Below are 19,863 nucleotides of genomic sequence, written 5' to 3' on the forward strand. Positions count from 1 at the left end.
ACTAGACTCTTTGGTTGTTGAGAATATTTAATTTAATTCAAAAGGCCACTTCATTTCTAAATATAAGGGGTAGAGTCCCCCGATATTTTTCTGATTGTAGGTCACATGGGGTTTGTTGTTGATGTTATTCTTGCAAGCTGTGACTACCAAATGATCAATTTTAATGACAAGTATTCATTCAACTGCTTGGTTGGAAAATGGTTCATTAGTGGCCACTTTTCCAATGGAGTGAGAGTCTTTGTGAGTATGTTGTTATGAACAGAATGTACAGTAAGTGATGGCGAAATCCTCAAGCCATCTACATCAAGGCCCTTTCGAAACACAGGAGGAGGCTTACGTCATCGCTTACCCTCTCTCCCAGTGTCTCATTCTGTAGAAAAAGTGGTTACCACTGAGCCATTTGCCACCAGGGTGTTGAACTGGTTGTAATGTAAAATGTTTTTTCACCGGACATACATGACAACATGAACCACTTTCAAGTAACCACATCCAGGGGACACACCCACCAAAGACGTAAATAGGGGGACTCCACACCTAAAAATTATGACAAAAGAAGCCTTTTGAATGAAAGGTTAAATGCTCTTAACAATGTATAATAGCCCAGTTGCCTTCACTCAGCATTTGATGATTATTGAATGTGGTACTGAATAATGTTTCTTGTTCTTGTGATTTCTCAGGATTGAGGGGACGAAGGGAGAGGCCAAATTTCAGATCCCATCTGCTTCGGGTTCAGACAGCGCATGGTACACAGCCACAGCCATTAACAGAGCTGGCAGGGACACCACTCGCTGCAGAGTCAATGTAGAAATGGACTTTGCTGCTCCACAAATTGAGAGGAAGCTCATCATCACCAAAGGAATCTATAAGGCCAAAGAGATAGCTGCCCCAGAGCTGGAACCACTGCATCTCCGCTATGGCCAAGAGCAGTGGGAGGAGGGAGACCTTTATGACAAAGAGAAACAGCAGAAACCACAATTTAAAAAGAAGCTTACCTCCATTAGAATGAAAAAGTTTGGTCCCGCTCACTTTGAGTGTAGACTGACCCCTATTGGTGACCCTACCATGGTAGTTGAGTGGCTCCATGATGGCAAACCCCTGGAGGCTGCTAACCGTCTGCGCATGGTCAATGAATTTGGCTACTGCAGTCTGGACTACGAGGTAGCGTACGCTCGAGACAGTGGTGTCATCACTTGCAGAGCCACCAACAAGTTTGGAGTCGATCAGAACTCAGCCACTTTGATTGTTAAGGATGAGAAGGGTCTGGTTGAAGAGTCCCAGCTGCCCGAGGGAAGAAAAGGAGTGCACAGGATCGAGGAGATGGAACGCTTGGCTCATGAGGGAGCACCTGCAGGAGTGAGCACTGACGAGGAGACCGAAAAGACCAAACCCGAAATTGTCCTGCTTCCTGAGCCGGCTCATGTGTTGGAAGGTGACATTGCTCGATTCCGCTGCAGAGTGACCGGTTATCCCGCACCCAAGGTCAACTGGTACCTCAATGGACAACTTATCCGCAAAAGCAAGCGATACAGACTACGTTACGATGGGATTTACTACCTGGAGATTGTTGACATCAAGTCTTACGACACGGGTGAAGTCAAATTGGTAGCAGATAATCCTCTGGGTACAACAGAGCATGTTGTCAAGCTGGAAGTCACACAGAGAGAAGACTTCAGGTCTGTCCTACGCCGTGCTCCAGAACCAAAGGTGACAGAGCCCCCACATGATTCTGGGAGAGTGGGATTCGGTGTTGTGAAGGTGGACCAACCTGCGGAGGGTGTTCAAGACAAAGAGATTGTCAAACTCAGGAAAACTCAGAGAATCGTTCATGAGAAAACTTCAGAGGAGTCAGAAGAGCTGAAGAGCAAGTTCAAGCGTCGGACGGAAGAAGGCTTTTATGAGTCCATCTCTGCGGTGGAATTCAAGTCTCACAAGAGGGATGATTCCTATGAGGATTTGTTGAAGAAGACCAAGGATGAGCTGCTCCATCACCTGAAAGAGAAAGAGGAGGCTGAGAGGAAGAAGCTGGAAGAGCAAGGAAAAATCACCATCCCTACAATCAAACCTGAGAGGGTCCAGTTATCCCCCAGCATGGAAGCACCCAAGATCTTGGAACGTATCAGAAGCAAGACGGTGGCCCCGATGGACGAGGTTCACTTCCGTCTCCGAGTTGTGGGCCGACCTGAGCCCGAGTGCCAGTGGTTCAAGAATGGCATTGAACTGGAGAAGTCTGATCGCATCTACTGGTACTGGCCTGAAGACAATTTATGTGAGCTTGTGATCCGAGATGTTACCCCGGAAGATTCGGCCAGCATCATGGTCAAGGCAGTTAACATCGCTGGGGAGGCCTCTAGCCATGCCTTCTTGCTGGTGCAAGGTATCTTCTCTCTTAGGATCTCAGCACCCACGGTGCATCTGGGGAATGTGAAGAATTGCCACACAATTAATTTTGTAACTCTGAAAACAGTAAATGCAAATGGATTAATTTACCATGGGCAATCTGATTTATTAAACCTTGGAGTGGTAGTATGTTTTATTAAATCTTGAAATCTTTAATATAAAATATCAAAGAAGATATAATAGAATACACGGTGTTTCCAAAATTATTCCAATGCAGTCCTCTATTGTACATGGGTGGTGATACATTTTCGAGGAATGAATTATCTGTTTCTTTTCAGCTAAAGCCACCATTAGCTTTACCCAAAATCTGGAAGATGCTACTGCCCAAGAGAAGGATACCATGGTGACCTTCGAGTGTGAAACCAGTGAACCTTTTGTCAAAGTCAAATGGCTGAAGGATAACATGGAGATCTCCTCTGGAGACAAATACAGAATGCACTCAGATAGGAAGGTTCACTTCCTCTCTGTACTAATGATCGACTTGAGAGACGAAGCAGAGTACACTTGCATTATCGCAGAAGACGACAGCATCCGGACAAGTGCAAGACTTCATGTCGAAGGTGATCACCCTTACCTGTAGATTTTAATTTTTGGCTTCAATGCAAAAACGGGACTTGAAAAACAAGAAAAGTATTAAAATGAGGAATATATTCAGAAGCGCACATAAGTGATGTGCAGGTGCACAATGAAAATTGTAAAAGCTCCCCAGATTCAATAGTATCAGTCCACATTTGAGTAGCACCAAGCAGGACGAGGAAGCCCAGTGTTTTGTTGTTCATGAAAAATTTGTCCGAATGAAAACTTATTTTCAGTGAACCTACTGAATGGAATCACTTCATGAATTGATTCCTTCCTTTCTCAGTTTAGTTGCAATAACATTGCAAAGCTACAGGAGTCTTGCTGCACAGCTATGACAGTCTGTCAAAATGGCCCTTTATGTTAAACTACCATTGTGCAAAACAAAAAATCAAAATCGAAAAATCTGGGGACTGATGCCCTATGGATGTATATCAGCTGGTAATGCAGTCCCATACTGCAAGTTAAGGGTGATGCTCGCTTGAATGGGGCCGTCTGTTAAACCCCTCGATGGTGTTCCCGCTACCACCTCCCCCATTATTTATCTTCCTCCAGAGAGTGTGGGCCCTCCTCAAGCCGTCACCTTATCATGGTGGAGGGGTTTTTGTGTCCCGATGATCCCAAGAGCTAAGTTGTCTTGGGCTTCATGCCACTGGTAGGGTCACCCGTGGCAAAAAGGTCCGAGGTGAGGGACCAGACGAAGTACGACTCTAAAACCCCTATGACGAGTGCAAATGTTGAATCTCGGTTTCCCTTGCCCGGACATGGTTCACCGGGGCCCCCCTTGGAGCCAGGCCTGGAGGTGGGACGTGAAAGCAAGCGCCTGGTAGACGGGCCTGCACCCATGGGGCTCGGCCGGGCACAGCCCGAAAGGGTAACATGGTTCCCCCTTCCCATGGGCTCAACACCTGTGATAGGGGTCAGGTGCAATGTGAGCTGAGCAGTGGGCAAAGGACCTACACACAACTTGGGCTCTCGCACCACTCCTCTTGAGAGGGGTTGGACTCTGTTCCACTCTGGAATTGCCCGTGGTGAGAGATGATGAGCAGGTGTGACTATACTTATTGCCCACCAGCAGGGCCTGTATGTTGTGGTTTACCCCGGTGGATGAGAGGGTAGCCTCCCTCCACCATCAGGTAGGGGGACGGGTCCTGACTGTCGTTTGTGCTTATGCACCAAACAGCACTTCAGAGTACCCACCCTTTTTGGAGTGCTTAGAGGAAGTGCTGGAGAGCGCCCCCTCTGGAGACTCCATCATTCTGTTGGGGGACTTCAATGCTCATGTGGGCAGTGACAGTGAGACCTGGAAGGCCATGATTGGGAAGAACGCCCACTCCACCCCTCACCACCACTCCGCCAATCAGAACCCGAGTGATGTTCTGTTATTGGACTTCTGTGGTCATCACGGATTGCCTGTAACAAACAGGCATAAGGGTGGCCACATGTGCACCTGGCACCAGGACACCCCAGGATGCAGTTCGATGATCGACTTTGTGGTCATTTCATCGGACTTGCGACCACATATCTTGGACACTCGGATGAAGAGGGGGGTGGAGTTGTCAACTGATCACCACTTGGTGGTGAGTTGGCTCCGATGGTGGGTGAAGATGCCAGTCTGTCGTTGCAGGCCCAGACGTATTATGAGGGTCTACCGGGAACGGCTGGCAGATTCCCCTATCAGAAGGCATTTCAACTCCCACCTCTGGAAGAACTTCTCATGTTACGGGAGAGATTGACTATGAGTGGACAATGTTCTGCGCCGCCATTGCTGAGGCAGCCCACCGGAGCTATGGCCGTAAGGTGGTCGGTGCCTGTCGTGGCGGAAACCCCCGAACACATTGGTGGACACCAACAGTGAAAGATGCTGTCAAGCTGAAGAAGGAGTCCTACTGGGTATTTTTGGCCTGTGGGACTCCCGAGGCAGCCGATAGGTCCCGGCTGGCCAAGCAAAATCCTGCTTCGGTGGTTACTGAGGCAAAAACCCGGGCATGGTAGGAGTTCAGTGAGGCCGTGGAGAATGACTTCAGGACGGATTTGAGGAAATTCTGGTCCATCCTCTGGCGTCTCAGGAGGGGGAAGCAGTGCACCGTCAACACTGTGTATAGTGGGGATGGGGCACTGCTGCCCTCAACTCAGGATGTTGTGAGTCAGTGGGGAGAATACTTGGAAGACTTCCTCAATTCCACCAACACAGTTTCCCATAAGGAAGCTGAATCTGGGTGCTCTGAGGCGGGCTCTTCTATCTCTGGGATTGAGGTCACCAAGGTGATTAAAAATCTCCTTGGTGGCAGGGCCCCTGGAGTGGATGAGATTTGCCCATAGTTCCTAAAGGCTCTTGATGTTGTGGGGCTGTCCTGGTTGACACGCATCTGCAACATTGCGTGGACATCGGGGACAGTGCCTCTGGATTGGCAGACTGAGGTCCGGAGGGTGTGTTCCAACTATAGGGGCATCACACTCTTCATCCTCCCTGGTAAGGTCTATTCAGGGGTGCTTGAGAGGAGGTTCAGTCAGGAAGTCAAATCTCAGTATCAGGAAGAGCAATGTGCACAGTGGATCAGCTCTACACCCTTGGCAGGATTCTCAAGGCTGCATGAGAGTTCACCCAACCAGTCTCCATGTGTTTTGTGGATTGGGAGAAGGTGTTTGACCGTGTCCCTCGGGGAGTCTTGTGGGGGGTTCTTTGGCAGTATGGAGTACCGAACCCCCTAATATGCGCTATTCGGTCCCTGTACGACCGCTGTCAGAGTTTGGTCCGGATTGCCGGCAGTAAGTCGGACTCGTTTCTGGTGAGAGTTGGACTCCGCCGAGGCGTAGAGTGTGTCCAGTTTGGTGGGCTCGGCATCACATCTCTGCTCTTTGCACATGATGTGGTTCTGCTGGCTTCATCAAGCTGTGATCTCCAGCTCTCGCTGGAGAGGTTCACAGCCGAGTGTGAAGCGGCTATGATGAGAATCAGCACCTACAAATCTGAGACCATGGTCCTCAGTCAGAAAAGGTTGGCGTGCCCTCTCTGGGTTGGGGATGAGATCCTGCCCAAAGTGGAGGAGTTCAAGTATCTTGGGGTTTTGTTCACGAGTGAGGGAAGAATGGAGCGGGAGATCGACAGACAGATCGGTGGAGCGGATGTTTTATCAGTCCGTTGTGGTAAAGAGGGAGCTAAGTCAAAAGGCAAAGTTCTCAATTTCCCAGTCGATCCACGTTTCTACCCTCACCTATGGGCACGAGCTGTGGGTCGTGACCGAAAGAACAAGATCCCGGATATAAGCGGCCGAAATGAGTTTCCCCTGCAGGGTGTCCGGGTTCTCCCTTAGAGATAGGGTGAGAAGCTCAGTCATCCGGGAGGGGCTCAGTGTCGAGCCGCTGCTCCTCCGCATTGAGAGGAGCCAGATGAGGTGGCTGGCCCATCTGATTCGGATGTCTCCTGGTGAGGTGTTCGGGGCATGTCCCACTGGAAAGAAACCTCGGGGATGACCCAGGACACGCTAGAGATTATGTCTCCCGGCTGGCCTGGGAACGCCACAGGATCCCTCCAGAAGAAGTGGCTGGGGATATCGAAGTCTGGGTATCCCTGCTGAAGCTACTTTCCCCGTGACATAACCCGGAGAAGACATAACCAGCTCCCTATACTTTTTGGTATTGATTATGAAGGAATAAAATGAAAAGTTCCTCATGGGACTAGAAAATAAGCAGCAATTAATAATTGCAGGTACAGGATATATAGAATTCAATGTATCCAATACAGAGAAAATGTCTTAAGGTTGTTTACCAGCTGTGAACTGGCTCAGAGTAAGACTAATAAAACACACAACATATGGAAAAAGATCTAAAAGGAAATGTTATAAGGTCACAACAGAAAATAAGTAATGCGTAGGACATACGCCTACAAAGAAAAATAAGTTGTAGTCGGCAGATTATGAAAGTAATTTATGAAGCAGACCAAAATTGAAGTGCACATATTACCTCATTCAAGCAAAGTTATTCTGTCCTGCAACCATCAAATATTAATTGACAAGCTCTGTGAAAAATTAGAGAGCTATCTCAAAATTCAAATTACTAAGGAAAAGAATGTTTGACAAGTGAAATTTTGTTACAAACAAAAACTGCTCAGAAGAAATATCTTGGCAAACAAAGATCAAGGCGATTTCATGTGTTTAAAATTTTTGCTAGCTGTTACTCCGGTTGGGCTTTACTTTTTTCGGTTTAATATTTCATGGGCAAACAAAATTCCATGCTCTTTTGGCATATGATTAATCTTAAATTAAATAATATATTAATCATTTCAATCCTTTTTTTTTCATTTAAAGCCTAGTTTATCCAAAGTTAAATTAATTAGATTTTATTGTTATCATTATTTTTAAAATGTCTTATTTAGTTGATTGCCTAATTTGTCTGTATCTTCAACTTCAGGGGCTGCGCTGGAGCTCATCAAACATCTGGAAAACATTGAGGTTCCCGAGACCTACTCCGGAGAGTTTGAGGTGGAATTGTCTCATGAGGACATCGAGGGCAGCTGGTTCTTTGGTGAAAAGCAGCTGTCTCCCAGTAGTAAGCATGTCCTGTCTTCCCGACGGGGAAGACACACGTTGACCGTGAGGGATGTCACTAAGGAGGACCAGGGGAAGTACACCTTTGTATGTGGAGACCTAAAGACCAGTGCCTCACTGAGGATGAAACGTAAGGAGGGTTTACACCAGTGCTTTGAAAAAATACTGTAGTTGTCAACTTCTTTGGCACAGTTTTGTATCACTTTTAACGCATCAAAACATGACAAAGTTGTCTTAGTTGCAAGGACATAGAGAAACGACCTTACGATGAATATCAAGGATATGGAATAAATGCTTAAATGGCTTTCCATAGGATTACGTGTTGAAACGAGACATTTACATTGGTGACTGAATGCTAAATTGTGTTTGAACGGGGTTTGTGATTCCAGTGCGTCCGGTGACCTTGATTCATCCTCTGGCCGATCTGACCGTCTGTGAGGGTGATATAGCTCAGTTGGAGGTCAGGTTCTCTCAGGAGAATGTGGAGGGGACCTGGATGAAGGGTGGCCAGGCCGTCTCCGCCTCGGACCGCATCCACATGGTTATCGATAAAGCTGTCCACAAGCTCCTGGTGGAAAACGCTGGCCCTGAAGACACTGGCTCATATTCCTTCGAAGTTCCCAGCCACTATATCACCACTTCCTGCAAACTCAATGTTCAAAGTGAGGCCATTTCTCGAATATCTCAGAGGCTGTGTTCCAAATCCACTAGAAAAGTGTCCTATGTAATGAAGGAGTGAATCAGTGACTAAATGAAGAAGGTAGCCTAGTTAATTAAGTTAAGTAGGTAGGTAAATTAAACAGGTGGGAGGTAAGTAAGTACTATAAGAATAAAAAAAAAAAATATATATATATATATATATATATATATTTATATATATCATTTAAAAGAGACATTTTGCCAAGCCATCTTTTTATTATATCATATTGTCTCTATGGTACCTCAGTAAATACGAAATATTAATTAAATTCATCCACACATTCCTGAGTAGCAGATGTTTTTCTGCCGACCGACCTGAAATCAGGTTATTCAAATTTCTTGAGCTTACATAAGTAAGTAGTGAATATCTCCACCTTCCCTTCCCACTCCTGAGCGAGTGGTGTCAACATAATAAACATGTGGGGTCTCATAGATGGTTCTTCTACATGGAGACAACCAATTGGAGGAAAGGAGTCTTGGCCTAATAGGGACAAAGCATATGCAAAACTGGGTCAAACAGAAGTATCTGTCAGAGGGGCCTTTTTTTGAGACTCGTGTGACAAAACAGAAGTGTTTTTGGAATTGACATCTTTATACTAAGTCAATGATAGTCACTATCTTCACTCGATGGAGGTCTAAATCAACAAAATATGGGACCTTTAAATAGGTCACTGATTTTACAGTGGTACACTCACCTGACGTTGGTATGGGAAGCATGGGTTCACATCCCACTCAGTGACGGAGTAAATATAAGTGCCAATGTTTGTCAATCTCTAGACGTGCCCTGCGACTGACCGGCCACGAGTTCAGGGTGGAGTCTGCCTTAGTCGGCTGGGATAGGCTCCAGCACCCCACAACTCTAAACAGGATAGACAGTGTTAAGAATGGATGGATGGATGGATGGATGGATGGATGGATGGATGGATGGATGGATGGATGGGCCCTTTTAATAAATGAAGTAGATAGGTAAGTAAATGAAGTAAGTGGGAGAGTTGGTGAGTAAACCATTAGATACATAAGAAAAGTGAGTGAGTGAGTGAGTGAGTGACAGACAGACAGACAGACAGACAAAGATAGGTAAGCAAGGTAACTGAGTGGTTGAGTGAGAGCACTCACAAAATATCTGGTATGTTGTCATATGTAACACTACATTGACAATGCCCAACTCTAAATTGGGACTCAATCACATCAAATTTCACGGTATGATTGGAGTGCACACAATGAAATGTGATATAGTTATGGAATGCTATGCAGAAATTTTAGAACAGGGAACATGAGATTGATTCCCAATACAGGCCTCAGACTACTAATTCGTGTGCCTGTGTCTTCGGATTGTGACTTTTTTTTTGTCTTTGCAGCCATTGAGATCGTGGCCCCCCTGAAAGACGTGACCTCCGTTGAAGGCACTAAGGCGGTTCTGGAAGCCAAGATTTCTGCTCAGAATGTGGGCTCGGTCAAATGGTACCATGACGACAAGGCTGTGACAGCCAGTGAGCGGGTCCAGATTGTGGCCAAAGGAGCCAAACAGCGACTTGTCTTCAACCGAACCTTCGCCTCTGATCAAGGAAGCTACAAGCTGGTGGTGGGGAAGGTCTCTACCAGCTGCACCCTAACCGTGGAACGTAAGAAAAAATCGTTACGTCTCCTTCTTGTGCACAAATGTTGAATGGAGGCAGCTTCTTGTTTGTTGAAGACATTTCACCTTTGGGTCTTTCATTCTTATTTCCGCCGAGGGCTCCATAGAGAACAATAGAAGAAGGACATTGAATTTTTGTTGAATCAACACATGAAAATAATCCATCAAGTGATGATCATTTATACAGTATTATAGTGATTCATTAAATCTGCTACATCAATGAATCCGAGTCCTTTTTATTGGCCATGTTCGTAAAAAACACAAAAGGAATTTGTTTTCAGTAGTTGGAGGCACTCATGTACATTTGTAAAAGAAAAAATGCGCCTGCATATTTGTGGATTGTCGTCAACAGCCAAGAGGAATCCGAGTCCCCTCCATTCAACCTTTATGGATGACCGTGACCTAGATGACTGACAACCTACATAGGCATCTCTTGATGATTCTGGTGAATTTGCTGATTTTTGTTCTCATGTTATTGGGGTGGTCATCTGCAGCTGTTGATATTGTCAAACACTTGGAGGACAAAGTGTGCTCCGAGTCCCAAAACGTCACCTTCCAAGTTAAAGTCTCTCACGCTGGTATCGACCCGGTCTGGACCTTCAAGAACCAGCATCTTCAACCTGGACCCAAGTACAAGATGGAATCAAAGGACAAGACTCACTCTCTGATTGTCATCGACACCATGAAGGACGAGGAGGGACAGTACGGTTTCCATGCCGGACAGAAGACGTCCAGTGCAAAGCTCACCGTCTCTGGTAGGTTTTACTTACTTTAAATTAAAGTCTCTGCTAGGTGGGCTTCTGTTAGTTAGGTCTGCACTGGGTTTTAGTTAAGTTTGGTTTCTGATAAGTTTAACTTGAATTAGACCTTTGATAGATTTTAGTAAAGCTGGGTCTCTGGTAAAATTTAGATTATTTGGTATGTTTAAGTTGTTAGGTTTCCAGTTCATTTTAATGGGGCCACGAAGAGGAATTAACAGTCTAGGGTAGTATTTATTTCAAGTCAAGTTAAAAAAAAAAATCAGGAATTAATTATCATCTAATGTAATTAAAATGATTGTAATATATATATATATATATATATATATATATATAAAATGAGCTTTATCATTTATTGTTTTTAACTGAAAGATGTATTCCTATCCATTGACATTCCGCTGTAATAGAGACTCTTCTTGAGTGCTGCCTAGATACTTTAGTTTCAAAGAAATAATATATATATTTTGCTTCATCAAGCTCAATATAATAAAAAAATAAAATAGATCAACAGAACACTTTTCAAAGCAATATAAAAGTACTGAAGCGCGAACATTTTGTTGCGTTTGCTTTCTTTCAGATGATATTAAAAATATAAATTACATTGTTGTAAGTTAGCACATTGAAAATAACATTGTTCGTAATCAGCCCGTCAGTCTTAGACTTACTCATACATGAGGTCTTCTCAAGTTGAAAGAGTTCTGCAATGGCTGGTTCGGACTTCTTTTAAACCTGCTTCGTATGGAGGCAAAATTGACCTATTACATGAATATATATATATATCCACATTTTCTGTTTTAACCCTTTCCAAGTTCAAAACGCTGACTTCAGTCACATTTTGCCTTAAGTACTTGCCTTTCAACTGTTCAGCTCAATCAGGCAATTTCCAAACTATTTGTCTCATTCCCAATGTTTTCATAATCCAATTCCTAAATGAAATTAATTTTACACATTGACATCCTCTTTACGTTTTTCTTGACCAATTCCACACATTCAAATTCCAATTTCATGTCTCATATTCTACCTTTCAAAAATTTAATGTGTTCTGCAGCATTTGAGTTCAGCCTCAGTTTTTCAGCATTCACTTGCAATTTTTACACAAATTGTATTCTTTTGGCTGCTTATTCTTTCAGGAGCCTGTGTAGGCGCAAAGCCTAATCGTTTGCTTCCTTGTGCTTGTATTAGGTGGCGCCATCATCCGTCCTCTGATGGACGTAACAGTGGTCGAGTCTCAGACAGCTGAACTGGAGTGCCAAGTAGCCAATGCCGAGACCGAGGGCAAGTGGCTGAAGGACGGCAAACCTCTGGACTTCAACGACAACGTGAAGAGCGTGACAAAGGGAGCCGTCCGACGCCTCGTCATTGTCATCACTCGCCCACATGACGTGGCTGAGTACACATACCAAGTGGCCAACTCCAAAACTTCCGCCAACCTCCGGGTGGAGGGTAGGTTTTTACATTTGCTCTCCATTGGACAATACATCAAGTACTTGAACACAAACAATTCCAGTTAGAATAGACGTAATGAGTTAATCTCTGTACTTACAGTGAAGAAAATACGTATTTGAAGATCCTGCTATATTGCAAGTTCTCCCACTCCGAACTCATGGAGGGATCTGAAATTTTCATCGTAGGTGCATGTCCACTGAGAGAGAGATAATCTAAAAAGAAAAATCCGCAAATCACAATGTATGATTTTTTAACAATTTATTTCTGTGATACAGCTGCAAATAAGTATTTGAACACCTGAGAAAACCAATGTTAATATTTGGTACAGTAGCCTTTGTTTGCAATTAGAGAGGTCAAACGTTTCCTGTAGTTGTTCACCAGGTTTGCACACACTGCAGGAGGGAATTTGGCCCAATCTTCCACGCAGATCTTCTCTAGATAAGACAGGTTTCTGGGCTGTTGCTGAGAAACACGGAGTTTCAGCTCCCTCCAAAGATATTCTATTGAGTTTAGGTCTGGAGACTGACTAGGCCACGGCAGAACCTTGATATGCTTCTTACGGAGCCACTCCTTGGTTTTCCTGGCTGTGTGCTTCGGGTCATGTTGAAAGACCCACCCATGACCCATCTTCAATGCTCTGACTGAGGGAAAGAGGTCGTTCCCTAAAATCTTACAATAGATGGCCGCGGTCATCCTCTCCTTAATACAGTGCAATCGTCCTGTCCCATGTGCAGAAAAACACCCCCATGTTTCACAGTAGCGATGGTGTGCTTGGGATGGAAATCATCATTTGTCTTCCTCCAAACACATTCTTAGTGGAATTATGACCAAAAAGTTACATTTTGGTCTCATCTGACCACAAAACTTTCTCCCATGACTCTGTATCATCCAAATGGTCATTGGCAAACTTAAGACGGGCCTTGACATGTGCTAGTTTAAGCAGGGGAACCTTCCGTACCATGCAGGATTTCAAACCATGACGTCTTAGTGTATTACCAACAGTCACCTTGGAAACGGTGGTCCCAGCTCTTTTCAGGTCATTGACCAAGTCCTGTCGTGTAGTCCTGGGCTGATTCCTCATCTTTCTATTGATCATTGAGACCCCGCGAAGAGATATCTTGCATGGGGCTCCACTCCGATTGAGATTGACCGCCATGTTTAGCTTCTTCCATTTTCTAATGATTGCTACAACAGCGGACCTTTTTTCACCAAGCTGCTTGGCAATTTCTCCTTTGCCCTTTTCAGCTGTGTTGAGTTGTTTTGTCTCTGGTGTCTTTGGACAGCTCTTTTTTGTCTTGGCCATGTTACAAGTTTGAGTCTTACTGACTGTATGGGGTGGACATGTGTCTTCATGCAGCTAACGACTTCACACGCGTGCATTTGATTCAGGAAAATACATGTAGTTGAGGTGGACTTTTAAAGGCAGACTAACAGGTCTTTGAATGTTAGAATTCTAGCTGATAGACAGGTGTTCAAATACTTATTTGCAGCGGTATCACACAAATAAATCATTAAAAAATCATACATTGTGATTTCTGGATTTTTCTTTTTAGATTATCTCTCTCACAGTGGACATGCACCTACGATGGAAATTTCAGACCCCTCCATGATTTCTAAGTGGGAGAACTTGCAATATATCAGGGTGTTCAAATACTTATTTTCTTCACTATAAATGAAAGTTAAATAATAATAAAGTATTGACTGAAATTGGCAGCACAGTGGCGTCTGGTTAGCACCTCTGCCGACCTAGGTTCAAATCCAGCCTTGCCTATGGGTATTTTGCATGTTCTCCCTATGCCTGTGTGGTTTTCTTTCACCTATACCGGTCCCCTCTGACATCCCAAAAACAAGCATGCTTGGGGTAATTGAAGACTCTAGATAGCCCATAGGTGTAAATGTGAGGTCGACTGGCCGTTTATATGTGCCCTGTAATTGACTGGCGATCAATGGAGGCTTATTCTGCCTCCTGCCTTTAGATGGCTGGGTTAGGTTCCAGGGCATCTGCAACCCTTGTGAAGATGAGCTAATGAATGGATGGATGACTCTTAAATGTTATTAACTTAGAAGTACTGATTCAAATCCTGTACTTGATTAAAAGTTTAAAAAAAAAAAGTGTGAATTGTGCTTAAATACAAATAAAAAAAAAGTCTTACTCTGACTTGCACTTTTTGTTTAAGAAGTTGCAAAAGTATTCCGACTCTGTATATTGAATAGAATTACCGTTACATTAAGTACAGAATTCAGATGGAGATGGCAAAAATAATCACACTGAATAAAGCCAAAATGTGCAGACGTGAGTCAACATAACTATAATATGAACATTATCTGTGCTTGTGGTGTTGACCTGCCTCAAATTTTGTTGTGTTTCTGGTGCAGCGGTGAAGATTAAAAAGACTCTGCGAAATCAGACCGTGACTGAGACCCAGGAGGCGTGCTTCATGCTGGAGTTGACACACGAGGATGTCAAAGGCGCTCAGTGGGTCCGAAACGGCGTGGAACTGCATGATGGAGACAAGTACTGCATTACGTCTGATGGCGTAGTCCACACGCTCAAGATCAAAAACTGCAGCACGACGGATGAGAATATTTATTCCTTTAAACTGGGAAAACTGACAGCCAGCGCTCGGCTCAATGTGGAGAGTGAGTGGCATCACGTTTGCTTTAAGCTTCACAATCAGAATATCTTTATTTACCTTAGAGGGAATGTATTGTTACAGCAGGGACCCACAAATAACAAGGTACACAATGATGATAATAACCTACATCCGTTTTCCGAACTGTCAACAGTAAGAATAAAACCCAAGCAAATGGATAAGCTGATGGGCTAAAGAAAATTAGATCTTTGTGGATCTACAGGACTGACTTGGTTGAATAAAGGCAAAATAAAATGAAAAGTACTTTTGCAAAATTTGGTGAAATTTCAAAGTTTGAAACTTTCCGTGAGAATTAAGGGCATTTTGCTGCCAACTTTGCTTATCGACACAATGTGCATACATGAATATGATTAGTAATCAGCATCGATGGTGAGAATGTTTGATTTCAACTTTTGTCCCCATATCACAAGACAACTAATGATTATGAAGTTCTTCAAATTATATCAGTGGGACACTTGCCTGCAGTTCTATTGCCCTTCTGTGTAGTGTTGAATGTTGTCCAATTGCGACACTATTAAGAGTTGGATTAAGTCCCTATTGAAGGTCCCTGTACAAAATGCAGTGTGTAAGATCTAATTGTACTACTCTATGTTGTTTGCACGCAGCCATCAAGATCGTAAAGAAGATGAAGGATGTGACATCTCTGGTGGGTGGCACAGTATCTTTCGAGATGAGCCTGTCTCACGACAACATCCCGGTCCGTTGGATGTTCAATGGTACTGAGCTGAGGCCCAGCGACTCATGCAAGATCCTGGCGGAGCGCAAAGCCCACAAACTGGTTCTGCAGAACGTGGAGAGTGGCAGTCAAGGAGAGTACACGGCTGTGGTGGGACACCTCCAGTGCAGCGCCAACCTCACCGTACAAGGTACAAATTCATATCTGTAGAGTTGTGCAAAAAATTGGAACTTTATAAGAAAGTCTCTGGTAAACTTGGTCAGAACAAATATGCTTTTTGTCTGGATGAAAATAGTCATCATCTTGTGATGATAAAAGCCTTTATCTACCTGTGTATTCATTTATTTTTGACAGTACTTGTTGACTGAGTGTATGAGCAGTACTGGTAGTATAACGTGGACTCATTACTGATGGTATGGTGCTTTTTAAGATTGTTTATCGTTCCTAACTGAACAATTGGTTGCAGACATTTTCCAGTCAAATTCTAGAATGAGCGAAATTGGTTGCTAGGTCCTCTTTGGAAAGAAGACCATTTGAAAAATTGCCAAATCTACAAAAAGTGATAAAATAACATCACTGGTCCTGGGCCATCAAAGTAACAGCGAATGCATATGCAGTATGTTCAAATATAGCATCTCCGAGAGCATCCGAGGGGCCATTAAATACTTCCTCTACAATTTTCTTTTCCATTTGTATTTTCAGCTCTTCGTGTGACCAAACCCCTGAAGAGCATGACCGTGGCCGAAACCCAGTCGGCCACCTTCGAGTGTGAAGTGTCCCACTTTAACGTGCCGTCCACCTGGCTGAAAAACGGTGTGGAGATTGAAATGAGCGAGAAGTTCCGCATCGTGGTGCAGGGCAAACTCCACCAGCTGAAGATTATGAACACCAGCAGGGCCGACTCAGCCGAGTACACTTTTGTGTGCGGGAACGACCGTGTGTCCGCCACGCTCACTGTCAGCCGTAAGAGCCAAACTCATTTAAGATTTCAAAACCACCACATCCGGCCCACTCAAACAAATACAGCGTGTCCTCATGTTTTGTGCAGAAATGGGATTGTTCCTTTCACTTTGGGTGTTAACAAAATTGCCATTTTTTTTCAAACCCAAACTGATATTGCAAGCGTTTTTTTAAATTAAATCTGTTCTTGACATAAATGGAGTAATAGTTGTGCTCACCCAAGTTTTGAGCACTATCTTTAGGCCTCATAGGCCTGGTACATACATCAATACAGTATAATCGGGCTGATTTGCTCCTGATTTTGCCCCCTCCTGACCAAAGATGACAACTATGCTTTGTCTCATAGGATGAGGCTGTAAGATGATCCTGTGGTCTGAGGGTTTACAAGAGTGGATTTGTGCCAATAATAAAAACCCAAACAAGTCGGGATAACTTAAATACAAAAGTCTGGGGTTAGATCTTATTATTCAGAGTCATGACTACGAAATTGTGTCACAAAACAGAATGTAGCTAATTAAGACGCGACGTGTCACCTGAAATCAGGAAGCAGCCATGAATAAAAGCAAACATCCTTCCCATTGTCGTATTTTGTATAAGCGACTTCACCAGACAGCAAAAAGTGTTTTCCAAAGCCAGTCCTTTTAATGATATTACCATTCTGCAAAACCTGTGGGCAGGGTCACCTCGGAAATATTCAAGAAACGTGGCGCAACGTATCGGTTTGTGTTTCTTTGTCATTTTTGTTAGCTCATGTTTGATCAGGTGAGATTTCTCTCTTGGTGTGGACTAGATTCTAGATTGTTGGTGGAACAGAATCTTTGTGTTGTGTGTTGAGGTTATCAGAGCACATCACACACAGTATGACCATCACTTGATCTCCATGTGTGGATTCTGTAATAGATAAGCAATCTTTAAGATTTGAATAATTCTCCAGTGCGTACCAGGCCTACAGGCAATTCAGAAAGAGCATGACAGTGTGCCACAGCTGATCTAAATGGTAACTCACCCAACAACTGGTCTCTGTGTCTAGCCGTCCTCGTCACCTCCATGCTGAAAGACCTGAATGCTCAGGAGCGGGACACCATCACTTTCGAGGTCACTGTCAACTACGAGGGCATCACCTACAAGTGGCTAAAGAATGGTGTGGAAATCAAGTCTTCTGAGAGATGCCAGGTCCGAAGCCGGCAGCTGACTCATTCTCTCACCATCCGGAACGTTCACTTTGGAGATGGAGGAGAGTATCAATTTGTGGCTGGATCAGCAGCCAGTGCCGCAAACCTGTTTGTGGAAGGTATTGCAGTCCACAATATTTGACTGTCTGTCTGTCTGTCTATCAATTCATCCATTAAACCAACCAGTCTTGTCTGTCACGTTTTGACTATAGCATTTATTTTGCAATTTTTTTTTTATCTGTACTTTCGACTAGTTACCTAAAAGTAAAAAGTTACCAGAAAAAAAGTGAAGTATGTATACATAAAGAAAAATTTTCTTGCGTACAGTAACAAAGTATTTTTCCTTGGTTGCTCCCCGCTGCTGTTTTTGTTTTCTTTTTTAAAACGCAATTACTATTTTTACGTACTGCAAAAAAGAGTGAGAGTACTTATACCACCTGTGATGCACACTGATATCTGTCACTTTTACTCCATTCAGCTCGTGTCATCGAATTCACCAAGAAAATCAAAGACATCAAAATTATTGAGAAGAAGAAGGCCATATTTGAATGTGAGGTGTCCGAGCCCAACACCCAGGTCATGTGGATGAAGGACGGCCTGGAGCTCGACATGTCCGAGGAGAGGTAAGACAAAAGACAAGACAAAAAAAGCTCCATTGAAAGTCCCCCAGAGGGGAAATTTAGGTATCCTTGCAGTATAAAGTGGCCTAACAATGCAATAATCATAAAAACATATTTAAGAAATATAGATGTTGAGAAATTGTGAAGTCTGGTAAAAAGAGGAGGTGTTGAAGGTCCCACTGTGGTGTTCCAGGTTTGTGGTGACGGCTGACAAGTATGTCCACCGCCTCATGATCCAGACAGTGCACATGTCTGACACCGGAGAGTTTTCGGTGGTGGCCGGCTCCAGTGTATCCAAGGCCCGACTCACTGTGGAAGGACGGGACATCCGCATCTCAGAACCGGTTGAGCGACACATCACGGTGAATTTTTACAATTCGCAACACCATTTCCACATATTTTAGTCTTGAGTTTTATTATTATTCCAGTCACTTTAGTCACTTTTTCCACATGTAACTCACTCCAAATTTTTTCAATTGACTCAAATAATTCCATCTTCAAAAGAGTCGCAAAATTCAAGACATGTTGCGGGATTTCCCATTTTTCCTCATTTTAAACATTGAACTGAATGAGATTTTTGATAAAACTTTATACGACTCATCCTTGCACATTTCTTGATGGATTCAAAACACTAACTTCAAACTGTTTTATTCAGGACATTTACAGAGATTTTCCATACCTCTTAATCTCAATAGGGTTGCTGGAGCAATTAAGATACCATGTATGTTTTTGGGATGTGGAAGGAAACCGGAGTACCGAGTAAAAACTTACGCTAATACAGGAAGAACATGGGTGGGGCTGGATATGGACCTAGCACTCTGAACTGTGAGGCAGATATGCTAACCAGAACTGTGCCACCCACTATTGATAACATTCGTGAATAAAATTCCCACAAAGAGATATTTTACACATTTACCCACTTCTTCTTGATTCCTTGACTGATTCAAAACATTGCAACTTCAATTAATTCAGAACATGTTCTGAGCTATTTATCACATTCCCCGAATTGCCACATTTTTCAGTATTCCACATTTTCCAAATTTCAAAATTTCTAACCTAACAGAGACATTTTAGAACTGCAGCTCTTGCATTTATTTCAATGCAGTGTTTTTTTCCCATTCAATATTGCTGCACTTGCTAGTTTATTTTTATTTCTTTGAATTTTCACCACCAGATCCAAGGAAACCTAAACGTTGTTGTTCTCTTGTATAGGTTCTGGAAAAACACCGGGCAACTTTCGAGTTTGAGGTTAACGAGGACGACGTAGAAGGTCGTTGGTTGAGGAATGGCGTGGAGCTGCAGCTCCCGGTGGAGGAGCGCTTCAGCTATGCAATTATTAGGAGGCTCCACCGGCTCACCATCTCAGAAACATTCAGGAGCGATGCCGGCGAGTACACCTTCATTGCTGGAAAGAACAGAAGCACCATGACCCTGAGAGTTAACAGTAAGTCAAACGATTGTGGCTCAAAACTGCATGTACACTATATAAGAAAAATGAGCATAGCCCCTCACTTTTGTAAATATTTGATTTCATCTCCTTGTGGGATAACGGTGAAGGAATGGCACTTTGCACACATACAATGCACTATAGTCAATGTACAGCTTGTATAAAAGTATACATTTACTGTTCCCTCAAAACAACTCAACACAAAGCCATTAACTTGAACTAACTGGCTACAAACATAAGTACACAGCTGAGTGAAAATTTTTGAATTGTGCTTG

The 19,863-nt window shown here is 43.6% G+C and overlaps 1 protein-coding gene across 1 annotated transcript in view; it reads left to right on the forward strand.

Annotated features, from left to right (window-relative positions):
• Nucleotides 1-19,863, forward strand: part of ttn.2 (titin, tandem duplicate 2) — a 281,273-nt gene that overhangs the window by 26,733 nt on the left and 234,677 nt on the right. Inside the window, exons 23-36 of the mRNA XM_061840871.1 lie at nucleotides 678-2,374; nucleotides 2,676-2,957; nucleotides 7,384-7,650; nucleotides 7,910-8,182; nucleotides 9,578-9,841; nucleotides 10,350-10,610; nucleotides 11,796-12,056; nucleotides 14,436-14,699; nucleotides 15,319-15,579; nucleotides 16,092-16,352; nucleotides 17,380-17,640; nucleotides 18,000-18,144; nucleotides 18,335-18,503; nucleotides 19,354-19,585. Coding sequence (XP_061696855.1) covers nucleotides 678-2,374; nucleotides 2,676-2,957; nucleotides 7,384-7,650; nucleotides 7,910-8,182; nucleotides 9,578-9,841; nucleotides 10,350-10,610; nucleotides 11,796-12,056; nucleotides 14,436-14,699; nucleotides 15,319-15,579; nucleotides 16,092-16,352; nucleotides 17,380-17,640; nucleotides 18,000-18,144; nucleotides 18,335-18,503; nucleotides 19,354-19,585 — 4,898 coding nt within the window. The remainder of the gene's footprint in view (nucleotides 1-677; nucleotides 2,375-2,675; nucleotides 2,958-7,383; nucleotides 7,651-7,909; nucleotides 8,183-9,577; nucleotides 9,842-10,349; nucleotides 10,611-11,795; nucleotides 12,057-14,435; nucleotides 14,700-15,318; nucleotides 15,580-16,091; nucleotides 16,353-17,379; nucleotides 17,641-17,999; nucleotides 18,145-18,334; nucleotides 18,504-19,353; nucleotides 19,586-19,863) is intronic.

Source organism: Syngnathoides biaculeatus, chromosome 14 (genome assembly GCF_019802595.1).
Source record: "Syngnathoides biaculeatus isolate LvHL_M chromosome 14, ASM1980259v1, whole genome shotgun sequence".
In the NCBI taxonomy this organism is placed as follows: domain Eukaryota; kingdom Metazoa; phylum Chordata; class Actinopteri; order Syngnathiformes; family Syngnathidae; genus Syngnathoides; species Syngnathoides biaculeatus.